General features: G+C 42.1%; 2 protein-coding genes across 4 annotated transcripts; both read left to right on the top strand.

Moving 5' to 3' along the window:
• The first annotated feature begins 1,493 nt into the window (after positions 1-1,493).
• On the top strand, positions 1,494-12,455 carry LOC108234204 (14-3-3 protein zeta). Its single transcript, XM_017413230.3, has 6 exons — positions 1,494-1,653; positions 3,955-4,263; positions 8,335-8,458; positions 9,862-10,025; positions 10,245-10,340; positions 11,433-12,455. The coding sequence occupies exons 2-6, from the start codon at positions 3,964-3,966 to the stop codon at positions 11,487-11,489; spliced, it is 741 nt and encodes a 246-aa protein (XP_017268719.1). The 5' UTR covers positions 1,494-1,653; positions 3,955-3,963; the 3' UTR covers positions 11,490-12,455.
• A 6,085-nt stretch (positions 12,456-18,540) lies between these two features.
• LOC108234201 (polyadenylate-binding protein 1A) lies at positions 18,541-24,455 on the top strand. 3 transcript variants are annotated; one of them, XM_025005263.2, is made up of 16 exons: positions 18,541-18,842; positions 19,078-19,382; positions 19,581-19,774; positions 19,943-20,058; positions 20,562-20,692; positions 20,802-20,896; positions 21,053-21,190; positions 21,851-21,946; positions 22,061-22,333; positions 22,435-22,525; positions 22,652-22,774; positions 22,863-23,005; positions 23,436-23,520; positions 23,656-23,786; positions 23,893-23,983; positions 24,088-24,455. In XM_025005263.2, the coding sequence occupies exons 2-15, from the start codon at positions 19,190-19,192 to the stop codon at positions 23,980-23,982; spliced, it is 1,899 nt and encodes a 632-aa protein (XP_024861031.1). In that variant the 5' UTR covers positions 18,541-18,842; positions 19,078-19,189; the 3' UTR covers position 23,983; positions 24,088-24,455. The 3 variants fall into 3 exon arrangements, with proteins under 3 accessions (XP_024861031.1, XP_024861029.1, XP_024861030.1); XM_025005261.2 differs by lacking the exon at positions 24,088-24,455 and having other exon boundaries at positions 20,562-20,701; positions 23,893-23,982; XM_025005262.1 differs by lacking the exon at positions 18,541-18,842 and having other exon boundaries at positions 19,190-19,382; positions 20,562-20,701.
• Positions 24,456-27,973: the final 3,518 nt, after the last annotated feature.

Genomic DNA, 27,973 nt, shown 5'->3' with positions numbered 1-27,973 from the left:
ACGTGGCAATAAATGAGTTTGGCAAAGTGGTCTATTTATGTCAACAGAATTGGACAAACACCAGGGCTTTCCGTAAGTCACCTCAGATTTCCCAGCAGCACAAATGAGTTGTGAATTTTCCTGTTTTGGGAAGATCTCTGGGTGATGCACCTAATCAGAAATGAGTAACTTTTCCAGAGCTCAGAAATAACAACCCGCCTTTGTTTCAGGATCTAGTCTCCCACGAACGCTTTTAATGAAACTTTCAGAAAGCAATTATTGGATGTACGTCCAGCAGCTGGTTAACTTTCAGAGTCAACCCAATTCGACTTGGCCACCTCAGCCAATGAACAAAATGGCTACAACTCAATCAGTTTTACGAATATTGAGTTCATGTGTGACGTGGTAGCAGCTGAGAATCACAACACATATTTGAAGAGCTAGCAGATCATGCAAGAGTTCAAAATATTAACACGAGATGGTGTCATTTTAAAGGTTTGACCAAAACTTCCTTCTCAGCACAAGACGATTTTAGTTTAAAACAGACATGAAAGGCAGCAGGCAATATGTATTCCTTCAAGGAACGCTGGTCCTTTTAATGTCAACTCTAAATTGCTTTGAATGTTATTTATAAATAAAGTTTATATTTTCTTTCAGCAATCCTATGAATGATAACCCAAGTCAGTTTATATATACTTTGTTTTTGACTGAAACCTACTGCAGACAGAGTCTTAGCTTGTTGAGACTGAACTATTGTTCTGACATACAGAAGCTTGGAGGCGATGTGTTTCGTTGAGCGTATGCATTCTAGTAGCTGGACTAAGGGAAAACTCACCTAACCGGTTTATATACTTTAACTCTTTTTTCCCCTCCTCTGCTGTTAGAATACTTCCTACTTGAAAATAAATGCACGTTTTATTTTCTCCTTTAACTCCTTTGCCAGTGCACCACAGCCAACGTTATCTGATCTGCCTTTGAAATGGGTTACAAGCTTGAAATCTTGGCCTAAGGGGAAACCATGTGACAAGGCAAAAATAGCTTCACTTTCTCCCACTGGAAACCAACCAGAGTGCAAAAATAGTCGTTTCTATTAGGCTAGATAGATATAGCCTACTGTAGCTGTGTCTTGTGTTCTAGTTTACAGTGCCCTCTGCATCTCAGTCTAATAGCTTCTCCAACGTCAATGTCAGCAAGATACTGTTAGAGACTAATTACACTTCTACGTGATGAGCTTGGTTCTGTAATATCTTAGTACAGTAATTGGTGCTACAGTTCCTACATCATGGGTGACATTTGTGGTTTTGAAAATATCTCAGTTGGCTTCTATATTTACTTATAGAACTGATTTAAAATAAGACCAGCATCAGCAAAACTTAGGCTTCATTATCAAATATAAATTGGGGGGAAAAAAACAAACCTGGGGTAATGACAAAAGACTGGCATTTAGCCGTTTGTCAAACAAAGGAAGTATCGTCGAAACAAACTACAGTTCCCACGGTGCCTTGCGTTTCGGTTGCCACGGTAACGTTTGACGTCAGCCCTCCTTTACTCCGGCGCTGCTCCGGCCGTTTGTTGGACCGGTGCGATTGGGAGGAAACGCCGTTGACTGCATTCATTCGAACGGGCAGAGAGATTCAGCTGTACATTGGTACGCCGACATCTGCCAGAACTCAGGTAGGAAAATGGGTTTTTGAAAGGCTGCGCTCTTTTGTTTTTGAGTTAGCGTAATTTAGCTGGTTTACCGTCAAAAAAAAAAAAAAAAAAAAGCTCAGGATAGTAGAACCTCCCTGTCCACGGGTGCCAGCAGGGCTGCGTGTAGCGGCGGCGCTCACCAAACTACAGAACAATGGCCAGCTTAGCTAATGTTACAGTTCGGGATGTGTCTAATTCCTGGTTTCTAAACGAAACGCTAAACGGGGAAGAGAAGGCGTGTCAGGGTGTGTAGAGTGGGTCAAAGCTCATACTATACGGGTGACAAACTGTAAAGCTTTTAATTTCAAGTAAAAGCTAGATATTAGTCGGTGTGCCTGTTGTTAACTCGACATGGTATTTTAGTTTGAAGAAAATGTGTTCTAGTTAAGAAGAATAAAAAAATCGTTAACATTACTGTATTTTACATATTCTGTGAGCATACACATTTTATCATAATGCTACACACAGGCATAGTAACATTTATGACACGATAGTTTATAAGTTTTCCGGCCACCTATAATTTGACTGACTGAGCATTGAAGGGGAAAAAAACAGCTTTGCCAAAACGTACTTTTCTTTCAAATAAGTCGCTATACATAATAAACACCTATTTTGGGGATTTTTATTTTTTTTATTTTGAAGTCGCACAGTATGAGTAAAAAGTAACATCCCCGTTACTTCGCGCTTGTAATGGTTTCATAACTTGGGAGAGCTTCTGTTTCAGGAAGTAGTTGGCGCCACAGTCTGGAGACAGGTCACGAGGGGCGCTCGGTATGTAGCAGATGCTTCAAACCGTGTTGGGGGACCGTGTTCCGAAGCAGAACCGTGCTCTGGGCGGTCCCCACGGTTAGCTCTTCGAAGTTTATTATGTGTCAGTAAAACCCCGGTACTTAGTGAAGGCTTTAGCCGCGTTCGAGCTTCAGTTTCCGGTTGTTCGACAGAAGCCTCAGGTACGGGGATGGGTGTGGTGAGTGAGAGAGCTGCAGGCGTCAAGGCCAGGTAGCGTTTCCCTCCCGCCGCACTTTCAGCAAATGGTTACTTTGTGTGTGTGTGTGTGTGTGTGTGTTTTTAAGAAAAACAACAAAAAAAAAACAATAAGAATGTGCTTTTAGTTGGGTTATCAAAGCGTCCCACTCCCCCTGCCTTGATTCGTGTTCGCCACAAGTATGCAGCAGGTCTCCTGTTCGTGTTTAAACAGTTCCAGTTCTGAGGTATTTAACACCTGCCCCTCCCTTTAACAGGAACATGACCGCTCAAAAACACCTTCCTGATGCATGTTGGACCTCACTGTGGGGAAAACAACCATTACAGTGGAGGCTGGCACAAACCATTTACAGCTCATTTCATTTTTAACACTTGCTATTTTTTTCCTGTATCTCTGAATGTTGGATATATAAACTGTGATCCTGGTTAAAACAATTAATCTCATGAGAATTCCCTTCGTTTGTCTGTCTGTTAGCAAAATACCTCGTAAACCAGGGGCTGCGTTGTAAGGAAGCGCTCCGGGGAGTGGTCCTTGGATGTACGCCTTCAGCTGCCTTCAGGCGTTTTGGAGTTGACCCCGTTCAAGATGGCTGCCACAAAAAAGCGACCCTAGCAGTCGCAGAAATGGCTATAAGCCAGCTGATTTTACAGATGTGGATGTAAAACCTGGTGTGGCGGTAGCTGAGAGTCACTCGCAACACGTGCTCCGAGCGCCAACTCCCTGCACGAGATCTGTCGTTAAAACTTCGCTGTTGACTGTTGGAGACAGCTGTGTGTGTTAGCAAAATATCTCCTGATCCCCAAAACTCCCCGAAAGTAATTACTGGGTGTGCACCTTTTGAGTCAAACCAATTCAAGATGGCCGCCACAACCAATTGACCTTAGGAAGCACAAAAATGGCTACAACTCAGTCAATTTTACAGATATTGGGATAAAGTTTGGTGTGCTAGTAGCTGAGCATCATCTCCAACACACATTGCTCAACTTTGTCATCAAGTGTTAGTCAACCCTGTCTGTTAGAACAATATCTTATGAACCATTTCAGTGTGACTCAGGAAGTAAACCCAATTCAAGATGGTTGCCACAACTAATCTACATTACCCAACACCAAAATGGCTGTAACTCAGTCCTAATTTTGGTGTGGTAGTAGTTGAGAGTCCTCTTCAACATGTTCTTGAGTGCTTACACGTTTTGTGGGGTTGCATAGTCCCGCGTGGGATCAAATGTGGCGGGTGATATACATTCCTTGGAGGAGTGCGAGGCCCCTAATTCTTTCTCTCTCTGTTTGTCGTCCCGCAGTGAGCAGCCATGTCCGAGCAATCTCAAAAAGAGAATGTCCAGAAGGCCAAGCTGGCCGAGCAGGCCGAGCGTTACGACGACATGGCTGCTTTCATGAAGCAAGTGACCGAGGAGGGCGAGCCGCTGACGAACGAAGAGCGCAACCTGCTGTCCGTGGCCTACAAGAACGTGGTGGGCGCCCGCCGCTCCGCCTGGCGTGTCGTTTTCAGCATCGAGCAGAAAACCGAGTCCGAGGACAAGAAGTTGAAGGTCAAAGAGTACCGGATCATAATTGAGAAAGAGCTGAAAGACATCTGCAAGGACGTTCTGGTGAGCTGATCCGTTTCTAACAGCTTTTCAGCCACTCTTTAGCTTCATGTGTTTGGAGTATTTTATATCCCATTTGTGATAAACGCTAAAGTGCTTTCAGAAAGGGTTTACCGTTGTAATTTAACCACGTGCTGTTAAAAACTACAAGCATTAGAAAATTATTACCGCGAAGAGCTCAATAAATAGGTGATAGGGAGTTAGAAACTTGTTTGGACTTGAAAGAAATCGGTGCTGGCAAAGTAGCCTGCATGATAATTTATACAGAAATAACCAGACTGCAACCATCAGCTCGACAATAGAAGCTTGGTACAGCTTAGGTTTGAGTTGAAGTGAGTTTTTTAGCAAAAGTAAAGCTTGTTAAGTTGGCTTTACAAGTCATCTGATTAATTAAATCCACTCTCTGTTGTCACTTTGTTTGAAAATTCAAAGTTTCACATTAGTTTGACATTATGTACAACTCGTATATTTGAATTGTAATGCTTCTAAAGAAACAATTTCTGCAGCATTAAATGATTGTTTGGGGTTAATGTAGCTCAAACTCATGAGGGTTTTTATAAAACAGCAAACATTCCTCGCTTTTATTTCCAACTAAATTTGACGATCAGTTACTGACATTCATCTGAACTTTTACACTAACGCTCTCCCCGAATGTCTCAGAAGGAGAAGAACGTCACCTTTTCTCTTCCCACCTGGCACCTCTGACTCCACTGTTCTTCCTCTGACTCTCTTTACATCCGGGGATTATTTTACCGACTCGATATCTGTGTTTGAATGTAAACAAAGGACTTGTAATTGTTGGCAACAAACCATGACTCTGCTGCCATTTTGACAGCTATTAAGGCTTAAAGAAAAGACATTGTTGGTTGGTTGTGACTGTCACCCTCCACCAGCTGGTAAGGAGTGTGGATCAGGACAGCCTACTCAAACCAAAATAAAACACCTACATCCACCGGGCTGACACTGCTCCTCCTCTAATAAGAGTACAAGTACACACACAGTATCAGCTTGATATATGATACTGGTACTGATGTTGATGCATCCTTACTACACTAATTATTGGTGGGGAGACAAAGAACATTACTGTTGTGCAGACAGTCCATGTACCTGTTCAGTTCAAAACTGCTGTGTAAAACATCTCAAATATGGTCTTTGCTTGAACCATTGTTTTTAACACATTGGTACATTTTAGATGGTTAAAATGAGACCATTTCTTTCTACTGCCATCTACCACAGGTAAAAGACACTGACTACAGAGTTCTTCAAGCAGCCCCAGTGTTTAAAAGAAGAAATGATGTTGTAAAGTTCATCCTTCCCACCAAGAAAGATAAACAAATACGTATTTTATAAATCGGCTCGTGAGGTTCAACCAGATTGTAATAGTCATACTTTTTCCCTTTTTTAATGCTCTAAAAGGGCTTGTTTTGACCTCAAGGTCACATTTCTTCAAACTCAGAAATCAAAATCTAATAGAAATGAGCTCTTTAGGGAGCAAGTGCATCACATTTCACACAGTTGGTCAGTGTGACAAATACTTTAGGTAAGATTACAGTTCAACACATCCAGCTTGGCTAACTTCTAACAGATCAATTTTTCCATTAATTTGAGCAGATTTTCTCTTCCTTTCTGCATATTAAATATGCTGCCTGTGTGTAAGTCGTCGTCTCCTCCTCTTCGCTTGTGTGTTCTCTGCCCGATGATGACTCAGGGTCTTAATCCTAGAATTACAGAAGCTGACCCACCAGCGTTCTTCATCCCTGACCGGTTCTTCAGCTTACAGTCTTGAGGAGAGTAACACATGAAACCATAGTTGGTTTCATTTAGAAAAGCTGGTTGTTAGTCCTTGCTACAGGCTAAAGGTAACCAACACAGTGGAGTGAAATTAATAATAATTTAAAAAACAAAAAAGAAATTCATGTTCCTGTTTAATGTGTTTAAGTAGCAGGGAGTTGTTCTGGGTTGTCATTTTGGAGCAAATCCTAAATTTGAATCAGTTCAGACCTAAGGCAGCTTCTTTACATCCACAACACTGTACAAGCGTCAGTTTTTGAGACTAATAGATGACCTAATTTTAATTTGAGGGTTGAAATCCTTCCCGCTGGGATTTGACCAGCCAATAGAGTAATAGAGAATTTAGTATTGAAATATTATTTTAAAGCAACCTTAAATGTATTGTCATTGTCAAAAAAGACATTTGAGATCTGCCCTTAGAAAGCAACACATGGATTTTTTTAATACAAATGAACGTACATACTCTAAACAAAATTAACTAGCGCATCTAATGTAATTTGTCTGTTTTACATTTTGAGTTTAAATAAATGTGAAATCAGTACAGGTACATTGCAGTGTTGTATTATAAATGTTGAAGAAAACAAGGTTGAAACCTCTGACATCTGGATGTTAGATTTGGATAAAGGAAGAGGCGGGGAAAAAAAAGCAGATTTAAACAAAAATAAATCTCTGTCCGTACAGGTTTTAACTGTCTGACTTAAACAACTTGGTTTAAAGTAAATGGCTGGGCTTTATTAACATGTTGGAGTGCTGAGTTTGGGGGGATAAAAGTTATACCTAATAAATCACCAGTGCTCTAATTTTTTATTTTAATCAGCAGCTTAAACTCTGTCACAATCATCAATATATTTTTACAATAAGCAGACAGATTGAGAGACTTATAGAGTTTCTAAAACAAACATTTATTTTTATTGTTTTTTGTGACAAAAAAAACAGGACTCAAAATTAAACGCATCGTTTTCTAATTTAATTGTTGAAAACCAAATATCTGAACTGCGCTTTGTTCCCAGGTGCGGCTTCAGGACCGTTTAAAACAAGTCAGAAGTTTTAATGTGTTTATTTTGGTTTTCTCTCAGCAGAGCCTCTGCGATCTGACACGACTCAGGCTCACTTTGCCATGAGTTGTATTTGCAGAATGTTCCTCGGACACCATGATTTCTTTTTAAGGAGGCGCTTCGTAAAAACCTTTGATGGGTTCACATACCGCGCGCGGTCAGAGTACGTTGCCACAGTGATACTCTGATTTTAGCTCTGCCCTTGCTGGTGTCCCAGTTTTACATCAGATCCCGGAGGACTGCTCTGATCCCTCACACCGGTTGTGCTTCTAATAAAATGGGTTTTGGACAAAAAAGGAACTTAATCTGTCTCCTATTAGTTTGAAATGATGGTCCATGTTGGAGCCATTAATGTTTTATTTTAAATATTTCGAAGAACAAATCTTTTTTGTGACTTCTTTTTTCAACATTATAGACTCGGTTTTATTAATTTTGGGGGGATTGAAGCGTTAATCGTGTTCATACGTTTTGTTGTCATTGTGATTTTAGAAATACTACTTTTTCTGGCTGCTTGCATTAGAAAAGTTTGCCTAATAGAAATTTAAGGACACGGTCAAGTGGGAAATCATTTTTCCTTGGATTAAGGGTTGATACTTCTGTTGAATCATTGTCTGATCCCAGTGTAGACACGCCCCACCCCCACCCCGTTTCTGCGCCCGTCATGTAGCGTCCTCCTGCAGCTTGTATTCAGGTTAGAAACATGGACAGATAATCAAGTGGTGCATGCTTGTGTCGTAGAGTGCCAAGACAGGGTTCTGTGAATGACCCACTTCTTTATCAGGAGTTCAGCAGCCTGGTTTCTCCCCTCACAAGCTTTCATCCATACTCCAATCCTCCCCGAGCCCCCCCACCACCACCACGTCTTCCTCTGTTGGACGTCTTCGCTCCCTTGTCTGTTCAGCTCCTCCCTTTCTCCGCTCCTGTGCTCTCATGCTATCTGCATTCACATGGATCCACCCCCCTTCTGTGGTCCCTGAAGCATCTGTCATGTAGCTCGTCCAAAGTCTCAGGCTCAAGCCCAAAGGCGACTGCTGGTAGTCGGCTTGTTTCTACTCATATTTAGGCTTGATTGGATATCGGGTCTAAAAAGAAAAATCTGTGATGTTTGTTTGAACTTTTTTTGCAAACCGCCATGGCTCCTGAATGAATGTGAGTTCAAATAACAGATGGAAACAACCTGTGTTGAGCTGTTTTAATAATGGTGTAAACTCTTCTTTCTCTGTCACAGAATCTCTTGGACAAGTATCTGATTCCCAAAGCGGACACATCTGAGAGCAAAGTATTTTATTTGAAGATGAAAGGAGATTACTACCGCTACTTGGCTGAGGTGGATTCAGATGAGGAGAAAGAAAGTAGGTTTTAAAGGGAAAAAACAAATGTGTCCAAATGTGTGATCTGTGTTGAAGCGGCTCCACTCTGTCCTTCATAACACACTTGTGATAAAGTTCCTCACAATCTTGCCGAAACAATCCATCCTATTTTTGCAGACGTGGTTGGAATTAAGTCATTAACCGCAGAAACAACCCCACTGCACAGCCACTATAAACTTCTGAAATTGACTTGATCTAGTCATACTGAAGCACTACTTTAAATACTGAAGCATTAATGACGATACCATAAAGATGTAGAGGTTTACATGTGTCAGATTAAGATGATGATTATCAGGTTGCCTACACACGTCTGTCTATTTCCTGGTGCAGTAGTGTTCAACTCTGACTTAGGTCATGTTGAAAGTGATGAGTAAATGTTCCCGTTTCTGTCTTGGTTAGATTACTGATGATAACTTCATGTAAAAATGCTGCTCAGTAGGGGCGTAACGAGATCTGATGCTACAAGATCCCCATCACTTTTAATCCTTTGTGTGGCAGTAGTTTAAATAAACTTGTCAGGCAGTAGGACACAGTATGGTCACCCCCTCAAGCTGCAGTTTTGTACTGGGAGGAGGGGTCTTTTCCCTGCCTGTTTGTTTTACAAACAGGACTGACTTGGTGCTGAGTCCACATGGTAATCTGTCAACGTTGAAGCTGAGGAAATAAAGTTTCAACCTCTCGTTAATCTGTTTGAGTTGAGACGAAAAGAGTCTTTCAAAAATAATCGGACCGCACCGTTCACTGAGAGTCCCCCCTCCTGCTCGCCACACAAGCTGCTTTAATTATCTCTGGGTTCACTGGTGTGAGCACCTTTTCTCTGTGATGGGGGGAAAAACACCAGAGGAGTTTGACTCTAATGTCCTTCAGTCAGTCTGACTCAGGCCCCTAGGTAGGATTGTTTTAGCTTTGGATGGATAAAACAGTGAATAAGCCCTATTAAAAGATACAATAATAAAAACATCAGTCAGCTGTTTGTTCTGACTGATCAAAAATATATATTGGGAAAGTCAAATTTCTATTTCTATTTATTTCTGTGTGAATATAGAGAAAATGTAAAAGGAAAAAAAACCTTAATCAGGTTTTTAACTTTGGCCCCTTGTGAAAATGAGTGAGTTCACACTGCTTTAATAAGATGTTAGGTTGTGTAGAGGTGAAGAAGCCAGACAGGAGGGAGGCTAGTCAGTTAAGTTTGTGTCAAAAGCTTTTTTTATTAGGAATATTGTTGAAATCTCATCTGGTTCTTGTCTCATTACACCCCTACCCAACAATATAAAGAGAGTAAATATATAAATATAAAGAGTAAATATTAGGTGAAGACAGTTGATTGCCACACAACTAATTAAAACCTGAATCTGTGTGTTTTTTTTGTTGTTTTTTTCTTCTAGCCACCATTAAAGATTCACAGAGCGCATACCAAAAGGCCTTTGACATCAGCAAAGACAAAATGCAGCCAACGCACCCAATCCGCCTCGGTCTGGCCCTCAATTTCTCAGTGTTCTTCTATGAGATCCTCAGTTCACCTGAAGAGGCCTGCAATCTGGCCAAACAAGTAATTTTTCAAGACAACATAAGTTCTATTTATGTTTATGAGAATGTTAAACTTGTATATTTAATGCCAAAGTTCTGTAAGTAATTTTTGCTTTGGTTCATGTGGCCAGTCTTAAGTCAGTGTGTTCACTAAATGTTGGCTTTGAATTTAAACACACAAACATTTTAATAGACAAGAACTTTTTTCTGGGTTGTTAAAAGCATGTTTTGAATCTTTTAGGCTTTTGACGACGCCATTGCCGAACTCGACACACTGAGCGAAGAATCGTACAAAGACAGTACACTAATCATGCAGCTATTAAGAGACAACTTGACAGTAAGTTTCCTTCTGTTTCCATATATATATATATATATATATATAAAATACACACACACACACACACACACACACATTGTATTGCCAAAAGTGTTCACTCACCCATCCAAATATTTGCATTCAGGTGTTCCAATCACTTCCATAGCCCCAGGTGTATAAAATTAAGCACCTAGGCTTGCAGACTTTCTACAACCATTTGGGAAAGAGTGGGTCACTCTCAGGAACTCAGTGAATTCCAGCGTGGTACTTCGATAGGATGCCACCTGTGCAATAAATTTAGACATGAAGTTTCGTCACTACTAAATATTCCAGTCTGTTAGTGGTGTTATAACAAAGAGGACTGGGAACAACAGCAACTCGTCCTTTCGCACAAAGCAAGGTCCATACAGACATGGATGAGTGAGTTTGGTGTGGACGAACTTGACTGACCTGCACAGAGTCCTGACCTCAGCCCGACAGAACACCTTTGGGATGAATTAGAGCAGAGACTGTGAGCCAGACCTTCTGTCCAACATCAGTGTCTGACCTCACAGATGAGGTCAAAAATTCCCATAAACACTCCTAAACCTGTGGAAAGCCTTTCCAGAAGAGTTGAAGCTGTTATAGCTGCAAAGGGAAGGCCAACAACATGTTAAACCCTATGGATTGAGAATGGGAGGTCACCCAAGTTCTTATAAGTGGGAAGGGAGGTGAGCAAATACTTTTGGCATTATAGTGCATGTCATGAACCAGTGTGCAGATTTTAATGGAACTTTTAAAGTAATCATTGGATGAACAACTGATTAACCTTTGAAGTCAACCTCATTCAAGATAACCACAATCTTAGCAAACACAAAAATGGCTCTAACCAACTTTACAACTAGCTAAAATTTGGTAATATTCAATATTGCACAAGATCACATAATTTCAAGGTTTGACCTAAACTGCTATAACCCTGTCCCACTGAGCAGAAGATGATTTTAGTTGTGAACTCATTCCTCCAAGGAAGGCTGTGGCTTTAATTTCAGATGTGTAGTTTAATGTTAAAACCAAAAAAATGTTTGGAAGCCTGTGCTCTGTCCTGTCGTTGACCCGCTCTTCGTCTCTCCCCAGCTGTGGACCTCTGATAGCCAGGCTGAGGGAGAGGAACCGGAGGAGCCCAAAGAATGAGCTGCCTCCTGTCTGCCTGCCATCATCCAGGATCACCTTCATCGTGATTGACACTTCATCCACCTCATCGTCAACATCAGATTCTAGCCATTGTTTTTCTGTTTAGATCTCGACTCATCTCACTACTTTGGGTTTACTATTTGTTCTGTAGTACCAGTGGGGGGAATGGGGTGGGGGAGAGGAGGTTTTTACAGTGTGAGGGGAAGGCTTAGTGTACTTTGGGGTATGATGCTTAGCTGCTAACCTTTTTGTTTTTTTCCTGAGGTGGAGAAATATTCTAAAAGGTGCAAGCACAAGTTTTTTAATCTCATGAAACGTGCAGCACGTTGAGTTTCGAAATTCAGACAGCAGACCATATTTGCATTTTAGCGAATCATGTTTTGAGTGACCTCACCTTTAGATCCAGGTTGCTCCGAAACAGAAGCTGGCTCGGCACACCTGACAGGGCAGCAGCTAGCGCTTCACCCAAAGGAAGACGAATCACAACAGACAAACACAATGGTGGTGTAATGGGGAATGCTGGAGATAAAAGGCAAGATTTTATACAGGTTACATTCCATTTACTGTCAGATGTTCAACTTTCAATGTTTGTGTTCATTTTTTAAAAATCATTTGCTGGGGGGCTGCTTTTTTTACATCGACATGTCTATTAGTAGGTCTAGAAAAACTGAAAAACAAGAGCAAACAAGCTTGTATCGTTGCTGTTTTGTATGAGCACCGCAGTAAGAAAACAAAAAAAAAAACCTTTTCTATAACTACTGCTTTTCAAATGAGGTTTTGTCTTTATTTTTTCTTTCCGTACTTGTCTAAACTGTTGGTAAGGGGTAGTTTGTGGAGAAGAAGGGACGGTTGTTGGGTTTGTTAGCTTTGCCTTTTGGAGTTTTCATACTGAACACTTGAGCATAACTGTTATCTGGGGGAAATGTGTAATGTCATGTTAGTGGAATAAAAAACAAACAAAAAGCATTCAGCTTGTCTTTTTTTTAAGTGATACACCTCAGCGGTCAGCTATTAACAATAACAGAATCTAATACTTCTTTTACTAACTTTATTTCAGTCACGTTTGACCATGAATGAGTCACCAATGTGGAGGCTGAGGAGGCTCACACAGTCCTCTCTGTCGAAGTAATGAAGTTCAATTATGACCATTTGATTCTTTTTTTTTTTCATTTCCCTTTGCTTTGATTTTCTTTCTGGGCCTTTCCGTTGCCAGCGTGATGCATAATGAATGACAAACTATGTATTGCAGGAAACGACGCTTCTGGACAAAAATAAATTCTCAGTTTTTGTGGGCTTGAACTTTTCCTCAAACAGATTAAGTCTTCAAAACCAAAGTTAATTTTGTAAAACTTGATGGAAAAAGCTGTAAATGCTTTAGAGTTAAACTTGTGAATTTCAAGTTGCAAACATTTCAGCATTTACAGCTGAAACCAGATGTTTAGATGCACCATGAAAAGATATAACCATTTTTTTTTCTGTCTTGCTTTAGGTCAGAATTCCTAAAATGATTTAATTTTGCTAAATGCCCAAATAATTAAGTTTTTTAAAAATGCATTATGGCTTTTTTCAAAGCCAGAGGTTTACATCCATTTCTTAATAATTGGTATCATCGCCTTTAAATTGTCTGACTTCGGTCAAACGTGGGTTTCCTTCCACAAGCTTCTCACAGCTGTTGCTGGAGTTTTGTCCCATTCCTCCTGACAGAACTGGTGTAACTGAATCAGGTTTGCTCACGCACCCCTTTTCAGCTCTGCTCACAACATTTTTATGGGATTGAAAACAGTGGCCCGGTCCCAATCCTCGCACTCCACCCTACGACCCTCTATGAAGTGTGTACTCAGTCAAAGTGCACAGAAGCATGCAGACATTGGAGAATTGGGACAGTATGGGTTACATCATCGTCTCGTGCCTCTGTGTCATAACTGTGACATCCAACATGGTGGGACCAGTCGCTGTTTTGGTATTTTAAGAAGGTGCCAGTTCAATTTCAAAATTGAACTGTCAGTTTAGGTATTTTTGCTTTCCAAAGTCATTGCAGGAGATATTTGGCTGTTCAAATATGTTTTGTTACAACTTGTTGAATACAGAGAAAAGTTTGATGGTATTCACACATGAACAACAGAGTGAAACAATAATTTCAATATTTTACATTTAAAAACGGCTTTTTTTGTGACAGATGCAGCTTGCTCTGTCACCACTGCCGTATTTCCGCCTTTTAATTCAAAACCCTTTCATTATCAATAAAGATAATTTAATAAAAATAATCAAAATGTCACATGCAGCAATGAATTGTGGGTAAATACTTCACAGAAGTCCGCCTGGATGCGGGCTTAGCCGAAGGGATGATGTAGTACACAAAGGGGGCGGGGCTAAAGACCACTCCGGAGAATTGGGACACACTACGCACTTCAACATGAAAATTAATTTGAAGGACACGAGGGTGACAGTGCGAGTATTGGGGGCAGGCCACTGACTTTGTTGTCATTGATGCATTTTGTAACTAATCTGGCATACATCATCTTTATACATCTTTCCTCATGATGTAATTTATTCTGTAAAGAGCACCAGTCCCACCTGCAGCAAAACACCTCCACACCATGATGCTGCCATCTCCGTCCTTCACAGTTGGGATGGTGTTCTCAGAGTGGTAAACTTTCCCCTTTTTCCTCAAAATGTAAATTTGTGAACCTGAATGATCTATGCATAGCATGGCTCTCCGGAGAGCTATGCTATGCAGTCAATTGCCCCCAGTAGAGTCTCCCAAGGCAGATTGGTCCTAGGTGACAGGCCAGACAAAGAGCAGTTCAAAACACTTGTCTGAACAGACAAAAACAAGGGGCTCGATGTCCCCCTGCCCAGATGTGGGTTTCTGGGGCCTCACCTTGAAGCCAGGCCAGGGGGAGGGGCTTGTTAGCAAGTGTCTAGTGATTGGGCCTCTACCTATGTGGCCCGGTTGGGCTCAGCCTGAATGAGCCGGTCTGTGTTTACAGGTCCACTATGCGGCTGCGTGCTGAGCAGATCTGCCTGACTGGAGGGGAGGAGAGGTAAAGAAGGTGTTTGAGGCATCGTGGCGCTGCAAAACTGGAGCGCTGCGTGACTACAGGACCGAGTGCAACATCACCTCCACGGGTAGTCCCGTATGACAGTCCGGTAGTCTGGCATACCGGACTTGACAGCCTCCGCCTCTGTGGGTGAGGGAGGCTGTCAAGCTGAAGGTGTCCTATTAGGTCTTGTTAGCTGGTAGGATTCCAGAGGCAGTTGAGGGGTACTGGCAGGTCAAGAGGGCTGCAGCCGTGGCTGTTCCTGAGGCAAAGTCTGGAGTGTGAGAGAAGTTCAGTAAAGCCTTGGATAGAGACTGTCCATTGGCTCTGAGAAGATTCTGGCAAACAATTAGTCAGCTGAGGCGTGGGAAGCAGCAGTTTACCAACACTGTGTATAGTTGAGTCGGGTGCTGTTGACGTCTACATTGGGTGATGGAAGGAATACTTCAAGGACCTTTTCAATCCCACTAACATGTCTTCCATGAATGAAGCTGATTCTAGGGACTTTGGAGTGGGTCTGTTCATAACTGGGGCAAAGGTCGCCGGGGTAGAAAGGGAAGGGCTCTGGGGATGGATAAGATCTGTCCTGAGTTCCTTAAGGCTCTGAATGTTGCTGTGCTGTCTTGGTTGATATGCCTTTGCAACATCCCGTGGGGCAGTGCCACTGGATTGGCAGACTGGGGTGGTGGTTCCCCTTTTTAAGACGGGGGACTGGAGGGTGTGTTCCAGTTACAGGGGAATCACACTCCTCAGCCTCCCTGGTAAGGTCTATTCAGATGTGCTGGAGAAGAAAGTCTGGTTGATAGTTGAACATCAGATTCAGGAGGAACAAAGTGGGTTCTGTCCTGGCTGTGGAACACTGGACCCTTACTAGGATTGTTAAGAGGAACCAGTGCCCAACCAGTCTACATGTGTTTTGTAGACTTGGAGAAGACATTTGACAGTGTTCCTAGCTGTACCCTGTGGTGGGTACTCTGTGAGTATGGTATTGGGGGTCAGTTATACAAACGGTGTGAGACTCTGGTTCGCAGTAACTCGGACCTCTTCAGGGTTAGTGTTGGACTTCGCCAAGGCTGCTCGTTGTCACCAATTCTGCTCATAACTGTTATGGACAGAATTTTTTTGAGCAACCAGGGGGCAGAAGGGGTTCAGATTGGTGGTTTCAGAATTCCTTTTCTGCTATTTGCAGATGATGTGGTCCTGATGTGGTCCATCATGTTGTGATCTCCAGCTCTCACTGGAATGGTTTGCAGCGGAGTGTGGAGCAACTGGGATGAAAATCAGCACCTCCAAATCTGAGACCGTGGTCTTCAGTTGCTCTGTTTGAGTTGGGAATGAGATGGTGCCTCGAGTGGAGGAGTTTAAGTATCTTGGGAGCTTGTTCACAAGTGGGGGAAGAATGGAGCATGAGATAGACAGTCGGATCGGTGCAGCTTCCACAGTTTTGCATACTCTGTACCGGCCCATCGTGGTGAAGAGGGAGTTGAGCTGCAAGGCAAATCTGTCTGTTTACTAGTTGGTCTTCCTACTCTCACCTGTGGTCATGGACTTTGGGTAGTGACTGAAAGAGTAAAATAGTGGATACGGGTGCTCAAAATAAGTTTTCTTTGCAGGGTATCTGGGCACTGTCTTAGAAATATGGTGAGAAGTTTGGTTATTCACAGGGGACTCGGAGTAGAGCCGCTGCTCCTCCACATTGGGAGTAGCCAGTTGAGGTGGTTTGAGCATCTGGTAAGGATGCTCCCTGGACGCTTCACTAGGGAGGTGTTTCAGGCATGTCCAACTGGGAGGAGACCCAGGGGAAGACCCAGGATACTATGGAGGGACCATGTCTCTTATTTGGCCTGGGAACACTTTGGAGTTCTCCCAGAAGAGCTGGAAGAGGTGACTGTGGAAAGAAATGTCTGGACTTCCCTGCTGAAACTGCTTTCCCCGCAACCCAACTCCAAAACAAGCAACAGATATTGGATGGATAGATGGACAGACTACAGGACATGTCTCTAAACATTAAAATCGTTGTCCCTGTGTGCGCTTGAAAGCAGTAATCTGGCTGTTTTATGTTACTTTTAGAGTAATGTCTTTTTCCTCTCTCAGTGGTCTTTCAGCCTATGTTGGTACAGGACTGGTTTCCCTGTGGATAATGACTCTCTGATAAGCTCTGTTGCTTTTGTTTTGGGGTTGAAATGCACATTTGGCACTGAAACATGTTCATCTCAGAACCCAAAACTCATCTCCTTCTTGAGCTGTATGGTACCAGTTTATACTTGTGTTTAATTGTTCGAACAGATGAATTTTCAGACATCTGGAAATTGTTCCCATTGTTGAACCAAAGTTGTGGAGGTCGACAATTATCTCCCTGATGTCATACTGATTTATTTATATTTTTTTTCCCCCATGATGACCTACATAGAATCAGTGAGTTTGAGGTGTGCCTCCAGTTAACCAGATGTTGTCAGGTAACCAATCAAAACTGCCCAAAGCCATGGCATCATTATCAGGGCTTTTCCAAATTGTTCAAAGGCACAGTAATCTTAGTGTATGTAAATGCCTGACCTTGAGGAAAGTAGTAAAACAATTTATGTTTCTCTCATATTCAGGAATTTAGCAAAAAGGCATAATTTTGGGCATCTTAAGTGACCTAAAACAGGAAAAATCCATTCGGATTTATTGTCAGGCAGTGAGAAAATATGGTTATATGTCTTTTTATGCAGTGTATGTAAACATCTGGTTTAAACTTTATAGCACACACACAAGCAAATTAAGTAACCCTTGACCCTCATATCGAGCAGCACAGGGGCTCCTCAGGGGACGGTCTTCTCACCCTATCTGTTCACATTCTACACCTTGGACTTCAGGTACAATGCACAATCCTGCCATCTGCAGAAGTTCTCGAATGACTGCCATTTTGGGCTGCATCACTGGTGTCCAGGAAGCTGAATACAAAGGTGTGGTGGACAGCTTTGTGGAGTGGGGTATACAGAACCACTTGCAACTCAACACAGGAAAAACTAAAGAGTTGCAGGTAGACTACAGAAAGAAGAATACCACCCCTCCAACCCTATTAACGTCAAGGGTACTGAGGTGGACATTGTGGACCGCTACAAGTACCCGGGGGTCCACTTAGGCAATAAACTTAAACTCCCCTTTTTCTTCTGAGGAGACTCAGGTCTTTTAACGTCTGCAGGACCATGCTGCAGGTGTTTTACCACCCAGTTGTCTCCAGCGTCATCTTCTTCACTGTGATGTGCTGGGGCAGCAGGGTGAAGACAGCTGATGCCAACAGGCTCGATAAGCTCATCAGGAGAGCTGGCTCTGTTCTGGGAGTGGAGCTGCAGTCTCTGGCAGAGGATGCTGAGGAAACTGTTCCAGATCCTGAACAACGAGTCACGGTCTCTGTGTGTCACAATGGACTCCTCTTGCAGCACTTTTAGTCGTAGGTCTGAGAACACCAAGGTGCTCCACTGGAAGTCCTTCCTGCCTGTGGCTATCAAACTTTTCCACTCCTCCCCTTACAACACACAGGACAATAAAAAATAATCCTGCACTACAATAAACACTAATGTTTACCTTGCCAGTTTTGCACCTTTAATTATTTTTTTATATCTCTCAGTTATTTGTATATACTATGTTATTTTTATATCTTGAGTGATTCCTCGTGCATGTTCCTTTGTACTGTAACCCTGGCACAACAATTTCCTGCGGGATGAATAAAGTTCTGATCTTATCCTATCTTATACAGAAATAAAACAACTTGAATAAAAAACAGGATTTTAGTGTCAGGAATCCTGAACAAATTCTAAAATATGACTCCTCCTCCTGATCAGTGTAACCCTAAATGTGTGCTGGAACTACCATTCCTATAAATCACTAAGAGTTTAACGAAAACAAGCCTCTCCTTGTTAATGTTTAATTTTATCTGACTGTGGGAATCGGCTCGCTTATAAAAATGAAATCTCGCGAGATGTGTGACGTCACCGCGGGTGTTGAACGCGCTGCCGTTCCGTCGTCCTTCCTTTCAGTCTTGTAATCCGTCTGCGTAGGGTGTGCTCCGGAGCTAGCCTCGGCACACTTTTTATTATTATGAAACAAACCAAAAGCTAGAGAGCACACGCAGACATATTTTTATAAGAAAAATAAAAATCGGTGAAGCAGGATTTAATTTGCCAACCCAAGCAACGCGAATTAAAAAAAAATAAAACAAAAAAAAGAGACGCTGCCCTCAAAACGAGCGAGAGACGGAACGAAGAACGTCGTTAGCGAGCTACCTTCACTAGCGTCATTGTTGAAAGCGTGGGGAATGGTCGCTAGCCTGGTAAACTCACATTTCTTCATTTAACGGACTTGTTCCTCCTGGTTTATTACCTGACACTGTTTGTTTCTTACTCTGTCTAAAATTGAACTTTCTCAGTAACTGTGAAAAAAGCCGAAATTCACGAATTGTAATTTTCTGAGCCGTAACGTGTAGGCCACGCGCCGACATTTTGCTAGTCGCGCTACGTAGCCCCACGTTGCTGAAGTGGTCCTATCTGCTCTCTGTTTTTTTGAAGGCCGCCAAAAAGAGGAACTAGATTAATTTCGTTCAGGTCGACCGACGGTCCCGGTGAAACAGCGGATCGAGTCCTTTGACACAAGCCAGGTTGGAAACGCCCGCAGCCGAACATGAATCCTAGCGCGCCCAGCTACCCGATGGCCTCCCTCTACGTAGGAGATCTGCACCCGGACGTAACCGAGGCCATGCTCTACGAGAAGTTCAGCCCGGCTGGACCCATCCTCTCCATCAGGGTGTGCAGAGACATGATCACCCGCCGGTCGCTTGGCTATGCCTATGTTAACTTCCAGCAACCAGCTGATGGTAGGTTTGCCTGTGGAGCAGATATCAGATGGGTGGTTCTGTCCAACTCTCCTCTTGTACCTGTGCTCTGTATGTAGGTAACAAAATGTTGATGGTTTGTGGTCTTCAAGCTGTACATCTGGCATGTATCTTCAAACAAAACCTGTCCCACCTTATGTTTGTTGGCAAACTAAATGTGTGGTTTTGTTTTTTGTTTAGCCGAGCGAGCCTTGGACACCATGAACTTTGACGTGATCAAGGGGAGGCCTCTCCGCATCATGTGGTCTCAGCGTGACCCCTCGCTGAGGAAGAGTGGTGTGGGAAACATCTTCATCAAAAACCTGGACAAGTCCATTGATAATAAAGCCCTGTACGACACATTTTCCGCATTCGGAAACATCCTCTCCTGCAAGGTAGACAGCCACGTGCCCCTGTCCTCCGCCTGTGTTTTGGGTTTGTTTTTGTCTCCAGACATTACTCGGCATGAGGAGCCTTTATGGGGTTAAAGTTGGGGTTTATTGTGATGTGTGTTGCATGGTGTTTGTGAATGGTTTTTAACATGAAATCTGCCTCATTCCAAGGTGGTTTGTGATGAGAATGGCTCAAAGGGTTACGGCTTTGTGCACTTTGAGACCCACGAAGCAGCTGAGCGTGCCATTGAGAAAATGAACGGCATGTTGCTCAATGACCGAAAAGTGTAAGTGGCTTTGCTGTTACGCTTGATTTATTTATTTATTTTTTAAAATGCTTTAAAGGTTTTATTAACAAAAGTTTTACACCTAATCTGAGTTTCATGTTTGTGTTGAACTGCATCAAACTCCCAGTTTTTTTTTGACTAATCAGTGTTCAGAGAAGTTGGATTTAAAATTGTTTTAAGACTCAGTTTTTAATAGACTATATCATCTTGCTGCATAAGTGGAGAAGGTTTAAAGGTTGTTCTCTATGTTTGTACTCTGATCATTGCAGCATAGTAAACTACCTCAGTCAGAAGAACTATTAACAATTCGGTTTATGCTCCGTGAACCTTGATCACCTTTTAAAAGATTCGCAAACTGTGTTCTTTGCACACTTTAGCCGTTCAGGAGTCTTATTTTATTTATTTTTTTTGGTTATCCCGTAAGTCAGGAAGAAGTCTGAGCCTACGATGTCCTTTACCATAATGTGGAGTTTAGTTTTTGATTTTCACTGATTTCACTGCAGATTTGTTGGGCGCTTCAAGTCCCGTAAAGAGAGGGAGGCTGAGCTTGGGGCACGCGCCAGAGAGTTTACCAACGTCTACATCAAGAACTTTGGCGAGGACATGGACGACGAGAAGCTGAAAGAGTTGTTCGGTAAATATGGTAAGGTGTCAAGATTTCAGAGGCGTAACAATTGCTTGTTACCAAGTAACAAGTGTGGTCTGGCTTATTCAGTTTTTTGGATGACATCTCTTCCTTATAGGGCCAGCCCTCAGTGTCCGGGTTATGACTGACGAAAGTGGCAAATCCAAGGGATTTGGTTTTGTCAGCTTCGAGAGACATGAAGATGCACAGAAGGTTGGTACAAGTTTCATGTGATGTTACTGATGGGTCTTTTGCCACGGCATCTCTCTCTCTCTCTCTCTCTCTCTCTCTCTCTGCTGCTTCCTTTGAATTGGCTTAAACAGTGCTTGTATACATGATGTGTCAGTAGGCCATTTTATTTCATTTTAGGCTGTCGATGACATGAACGGCAAAGAACTGAATGGCAGGCAAGTGTACGTGGGTCGTGCACAGAAGAAAGGCGAACGTCAGAACGAACTCAAGCGCAAATTTGAGCAGATGAAGCAGGATCGCATGACCAGATACCAGGTTTGTTGGGGCGCTTTTCCCATTTTCTCAGCTTTGGTGTTTTTTTTTTTAACACATAAATCTGTTTTCTTATTTGAATTAGCAGGGGTGTGAGGTCTGTGGAGTTTGGGGGTTTTAAGTGTCACAAGTGTAGTTTTCTCTTGGGTTTGTTGGTATGATGACCTAAATGTTACTGTTCAAGTCTGTCTTTTACAAATTGCTTCAGTAACTCTATTTTGATCACACGATCGTCTCCCAAAACCAGAGTCATAGCTGAAAGAATAATAAAATTATCTTCCCTGCCACAAGGAAACAGTTGTTTCATTTTTAAATATTTGTTTGATTTGTTCAAGCTTCAGTACTGGGGCAGCAATAAAATAAAACTTAATTTACGCACCAACAGCTGTCAATATGAACCCTTTTTTTGTTTCTGTTTTTGGTTGCTTCAGGTTTTCAGGGTCAGAGTGGGAAAACCTGAATGACTTTTCAAACTGGCTGAACTGCATTCTTTCAGTTTTAAAGGTTTATGGCAGATACGATTGTCAGGTTATGTTGCTTTATGGAACAGGCCTCAGATTATAACTAGTAGCTTTCTCAGGAGAATCTCTGTGTTGAAGCTGTACAGGACTCGTTGTTGGTGTTTGTTGAAACTTACTGTTTTGATGTATTTTCTTATACCAGGGTGTTAATCTATATGTGAAAAATTTGGATGATGGCCTGGATGATGAGCGTCTGCGCAAAGAGTTCTCTCCATTTGGAACAATAACAAGTGCAAAGGTAAAGGATTAAGCACTCATAGCATGAAAGTGACTCGTTTTATCCATTCAAGATGTAATCTTGTGATTTGCAGCTTGTATATCTATGAAAATATTTTCTGTGTGTCTTTTGCAGGTGATGATGGAGGGTGGGCGCAGTAAAGGGTTTGGCTTCGTGTGTTTCTCCTCCCCAGAAGAGGCCACCAAGGCTGTGACAGAAATGAATGGGCGTATTGTGGCCACAAAGCCTCTGTATGTGGCCCTGGCTCAGCGGAAGGAGGAGCGCCAGGCCCATCTGACCAACCAGTACATGCAGAGGATGGCCACCGTCCGTGCTGTGCCCAACCCCGTTCTCAACCCGTACCAACCCGCTCCACCTTCAGGCTACTTCATGGCTGCTATACCACAGGTGAGCTCCCACTTCAGCCACCTGCTTCGTTCTGCTTAGACTCACTTTACTTTGAATGAATGACGTGAATTAATGGTTTGTATTGATCTCCATCTTCTCAGGCTCAGAACCGTGCTGCATATTACTCTGCCAACCAGCTAGCCCAGCTCCGCCCCAGCCCCCGTTGGGCCACTCAAGGAGTGCGTCCTCAGCGTAAGTGGTCCTACATGACTAAAAACTGTCTAAAACTCAGTTTAGGTTTTAGTTTTAGAAGAATCTATTAAAATACTGTGTCAGTTAACGGGGTTAATAACCATTTCTGCTTCTCCCCTTCTCCAGACTTCCAGAACATGCCAAACGCTATGCGCCCATCAGCACCCAGGCCTCAGACCTTCAACCCCATCCGCGCTACCACTACCACCAACACCCAGGTCCCACGCATGATGGCTTCCCAGCGCATGCGTAAGTGACTCTGCTACAGTTTTGCCTCCCTTCCTGCCGTGTTGGTGGGGATTTGTTTAAAACCTCTTTCCACTGTTCTCCCCCTCAGCTAATCAGCCACTCGGCCAACGCCCTGCCGGTGCGTCGGCCACCGCCGCCCCTGTGCGTGCCATGCCTCAGTACAAATACGCTGCCGGTGTGCGCAACCCTCAGCAACACATGGCGTCCCAGCCACAGGTCGCCATGCAGCAAGTAAGAACTAATTGTTCTTTGATAGTGAAAAGCATTAAAAATCAACCGAGTCTTTTCATTTATCAACATTATTATTGCAGACTTTTTAAACTTGTGACATTTTTCTGTCTAGACTAGACACAGTCAGGTAGTTTATACAAGATGCTGTGATAATCACTTTAGACTTACAAGTTGTGACTAAAGGTGAAGAAGCACCGTGGAAAATGTTTTAATGAGGTTTCACCAGAGAGAGTTATTGAGATTTTATTGAAAATTGATGAAACTATTTTAAATATTAGAATAAAAAAATATATATACATAAGCTTCTATCTATTTTTGGGTTCATGGCATTAAGTCAAATCTACTGCCATCTTATTTCATGATAACCGTAGTTTTGCTGCTGGACTTCTAGAGATGACGTTAATCGATCTGAAATGTTCTCCTCCTCCAGCCGGCAGTCCACGTCCAAGGTCAGGAGCCCCTGACGGCCTCCATGCTGGCTGCCGCACCTCCTCAGGAACAGAAGCAGATGCTGGGTTAGTAAATCAGCAGCAGCAGCAAAACAGAGCAGGAGCTTTTTGACAAGTCCCTGTCCCTCGTTCCTCTCCGGGTTACACATTCTGGTATTGTTTGGTCCGGAGGTGTTTAAAGCGACCGACTTCTCCCTTCAGGTGAGCGTCTGTTCCCCCTGATCCAGAACATGCATCCCAGCCTGGCGGGCAAGATCACTGGTATGCTTCTTGAGATCGACAACTCCGAGCTGCTTCACATGCTGGAATCCCCTGAGTCACTTCGCTCCAAGGTCAGTTGGTGTGGACATAGTTGGCATGTACTCATTTTCGAAGACTGACGTGGTCAGTTTAAATGTTTTTAATGGTTCTAGTGGTTGATGAGATGTTGTGTTGTAGGTGGATGAGGCTGTCGCTGTGCTTCAGGCCCACCAGGCTAAAGAGGCTGCGCAGAAGTCCACCACCCCTGCTGGTGTTCCCAGCGTCTAAGGTTTGTGTGCAGGAGGGTTGCTTATTTAGAACAGTTACTGAACAAATACTCTGATTACTACAGCATAAACACTGATGGTCTTTTGTTTTGGTTTTGTCTTACAGATTGAGCATTTTGAAATCTGCTTCACCGATGGAAAAAGAAAAAAAAACTTAAACATTGAAAAACTTAAAACTCTGAAAACATCGCAAAATGATAAATTATTTCTTAAAAAAAGGAAAAAGAACGATTGACTTTGCCAGGTCTAGGAAGGATTTGACTAGACCTTGATCATAAATAAAAAAAAATTGTTTAAAAAAAAAATAGCAAAATAGAAAATTGAAATCATAAATTTGAACGCATTCCTCTGTTTTATGTCATTTTACTGTCAGTGCTCAGAATATCAGCCAAATTCAGGGAGATGGTTGCTGAGTATTTTGAACAGAGATTTGTATGGTGAACTACTGGATGAATAAATTGACATTCAAAAATATGTCTTTTTATCTCATGACTCTAAATTATTGTCGGATACAAATGTGGATGAAATTGTACCTTCTCATTAAAAAAAAAACAAGTCACTGAAAAAACTTGAAACAAAAAAGTAATATAGAAATAAAATGACCATTTAATTTTGGTTCAACTAATGAAACTAGCCTTAACCAAAAGGATGGACTAAGACTAATTTAACCACGCAGACATGTTAAACTAAAGTGTTTCCTGTAATCAGCATCACAGCTGTCCTCAGTCCTGGAATCAGTCAGTCTGCCTGTTTAAAGGGTGTGAAGTAGTCACAGGGCTGTTTGGTATCATGGTGTGTACCACACTGAACACGGACCACAGAAAGCTAAAGACAGAGTTGTCTCAGGAGCTCAGAAAGAAAATTATTGACATTATGTTAAAGGTAAAGGCTATAAGACCATCTTTAAGCAGATGATGCTCCTGAGACCACAGCTCAGATTATTCAGAAGGTTAAGGACCACAGGACTGGAGACAACCTCCCTGGATGTGGACAGAAGAGGACAACTGATGACAATTGAACAGACTGAGATTATGATTGGTAACCAAAGAGTCCAGAACAAATTCAAAAAATAGTAGAAGTGAACTCCAAGGTCAAGGGTCATCAGTGTCAGATGGCACCATCGGTCACTGTGCCGAAGAGGACTGAGGAGGACTCTAAATGCATATTCAGAAGCCACAGAGCTCCTTTAGACAGATGAGACGAAACAAGCTTTTTGGCAATAAGTCACATCAGCCCTGTTCACAGAGCCTCCAGGCCATGAAGGCGTTCTGGAGTGAAATGTTCTGCTCAGAGTAAAATCCATCCATCTTGGTCTTAGTCTCAGGTCATGGGTCCTCTAACAGGAAAATGACCCAAAACAGAATGGCTCAGATCAAAGAGTCTGGATCATTCTGAAGTGACCTCTGAGCCCTGATCTAAATCCTGTTGAACATCTGTAGCTGAAACATCTGGAGAAGGAACCCTTCACACCTGAGACAGCTGGAGCAGTTTGTTCAGGAGGAGTGGGACAAAATACCTGTGGACAGGTGCAGATGTCTGACAGGGAGGTACAGAAATCACTTGGTTGCAGTGATTGCCTCAAAAGATTGGGCAACAAAAGGGTGGATAACTGGGTAAATAACTTTCATTTTAGTCATTTTTTAATTTCTTTTGTCAGTTTTAAGTTATATTGGTGAACTTTCTTGAATTTTCTCTAACGAATGGGTTCAAATAAATGTATTTGTGTCATTATGTGGACTTGTGCTCCTGATGGAAAAGGTTTGCAGTCAAATCAGATTTATACCAATTATTTGACTAAATCTTCCTCTGCTGTAATACTACAGTCCTCCACCAGGTGTCATCATTTCACCAATATACATTGTGCATATTTATCACCAGCGACTTATTGGAAGATTAATGATAATGTTTTTCCCTCTGTGTGTGTCTATTAACAGAATATCTCATGAACCAATGGACATATTTTATTGAAACTAGCAGAAAGTAATTATTGGATTTACATCTAAAACTGATTAACTCTTAGAGCCAACCTGGTTCAAGTTGACTGCCACAGCCATCTGACATTAAACACCACAAAGATTGTTAGAAATCAGTCAGTTTTACAGATACTAAACTAAGATTTGTTGTGGTGGTAGCTGATGTTTATCCAAAACACATTAAAAATATTTTTAAATGCTATTAACTGTTTGGAGTTAACTCTGTTAGCAAAACAGTCTGTTCTGTGCATTTCCATAACTATCTGGTTTGGTTCAGCAATGAAATCTGACATTAGGGTGCTGCAATGAACAGTTCGGGCTGCTCACAGAGACCCCATGAACCTTGAAATCAACAGGCATCATCTTTGACTCCTGAGGTGTCCAGCTGTGCAGTTTGACATTCCTACATTTACACAGTTACAGAGTTACAACTTTAAGTCAGCTGTGATGTTGACCTTTGACCCCATGACCTTGAAATGAATCGTGATCACCTTTGATCTAAGAGGTATCCAACTGTGCAGTTTACTTTTCCTCCATTACATGGTTGCATAATTGGAGCACAAGGTCATTTGTGACCTCTACATTTAGCCCTGTCACCTTGAAATCAACGGTGATCATCCTCGACCCATAAAGTGTCCAGCTGCGGAGTTTAACATTCCTGTTATACAGCTGCAGAGTTAGAGCACGGGCTGATCTGTGACCTTGACCTTTGACCAGATCGCCACCAAAATCTAATCATTTGTTCCTTCTACCATGTTTGATGTGTCTTTTATGAAAATCTGTTCTTAACTTTTTGAGTAATCTTGTAAAAACAGAGACAGTAGGTCAAAAAGGGCTTTTCCCCACAATCCATCAACCTCATGAACGATTAACTAACAAGTGAGTCCCACCTGTATAAATATAATTAATATTAATGCTCCAACATGTACATACTATATTATTATGATTATTGCCTGCACCCATATTCTATTGCAATAAAAATAATGTATTGTGTAAATATGTACATTTCTGCATTTTATTTATTTTCCAGGTCAGTTCACATATAACTCAACTGGGCGTATGTAACCAACCAACATGTTTTATTTCTTGACATCATCTATTAACGCTCCGTTTGTTTTATCATGTTATCAGTTTGTTCTGTAATATGTGTGGAAGAACTGGAGTTTCAGCAGCCAAGAAGACTTCCTACTGTGTCCAAACATGTCTGGCAAAACAAGCATCTGATTCTGAAAATATCCCATGAACCATTGGACAGGTTTGAATTAAACTTTTAGGAAATAATCATTAGATGTACGTCTACACCTGATAAACGTTTAGAGCTAACCCAGTTCAAAAGAACCACCACACCCAATTGACCTTAGACAGCAAAAGGGCTAAAACTCAGCTTCGCAGATACTGGCCTAACAATTCATGATAGTGACTACATTAATGGATGTCAGCATGTATATCAGCTGGAAGCTGAGGGAATCAAAAACATCAGGTAACTTTCACAGTCATGAATGGTTTTATCATAAAATTTATAGAAAACTGTCCCAACTTTCAAAGGTCTTGAAACTCACATTTTCCATGTTGGAAGTTTCTGTTTCTTTTAGCAGTCGATGAGAGGCTTCAGCTGCCGTCAAGATGCAGAAGAACTCCTCTGTAGGAGTGATAACGACAGAAATCATTAGGTGAACTGTGACAAAACATTTTTGAGCATAAAACTTTATTTGTGTTTAAATGATGCAGTGATCCATATGATGCACCTGGGGAGAAACCAGGGAAACCACAGGAAACTCCAAATGATGGTCACAACAGAAACTGACAAGTTTTCTTATCCCCTCCCCATACAGTAGAAGTAAACTTTTCAGAGTGGCCTTTTATTGTGGCCAGCCTAAAATACACCTGTGCAATAATCATGCCGTCTAATCAGCATCTTGAAATGCCATACCTGTGAGGTGGATGGATTACCTCGACAAAGAACTGCTCACCAACACAGATTTTCACAAATTTGTAAAGAATATCTGAGAGAAAAAGGCC

The sequence above is a fragment of the Kryptolebias marmoratus genome, linkage group LG16 (genome assembly GCF_001649575.2).
Source record: "Kryptolebias marmoratus isolate JLee-2015 linkage group LG16, ASM164957v2, whole genome shotgun sequence".
NCBI classification, from domain to species: Eukaryota; Metazoa; Chordata; class Actinopteri; order Cyprinodontiformes; family Rivulidae; genus Kryptolebias; species Kryptolebias marmoratus.
Note: the sequence above shows the minus strand (reverse complement) of the source record. Positions and strands in the feature narration are given on the sequence as shown.

Bases quoted from the DNA above. Each gene is read 5' to 3' on its own strand.
- LOC108234201 (XM_025005262.1), top strand. From the start codon at position 19,190: ATGAATCCTAGCGCGCCCAGCTACCCGATGGCCTCCCTCTACGTAGGA. The intron at 20,059-20,561 runs GTAAGTGGCTTT...ATTTCACTGCAG, and splicing joins TTGCTCAATGACCGAAAAGT to ATTTGTTGGGCGCTTCAAGT. The intron at 20,897-21,052 runs GTTGGTACAAGT...ATTTCATTTTAG, and splicing joins GACATGAAGATGCACAGAAG to GCTGTCGATGACATGAACGG.
- LOC108234204 (XM_017413230.3), top strand. From the start codon at position 3,964: ATGTCCGAGCAATCTCAAAAAGAGAATGTCCAGAAGGCCAAGCTGGCC. The intron at 8,459-9,861 runs GTAGGTTTTAAA...TTTTTCTTCTAG, and splicing joins TTCAGATGAGGAGAAAGAAA to CCACCATTAAAGATTCACAG. The intron at 10,341-11,432 runs GTAAGTTTCCTT...GTCTCTCCCCAG, and splicing joins TATTAAGAGACAACTTGACA to CTGTGGACCTCTGATAGCCA.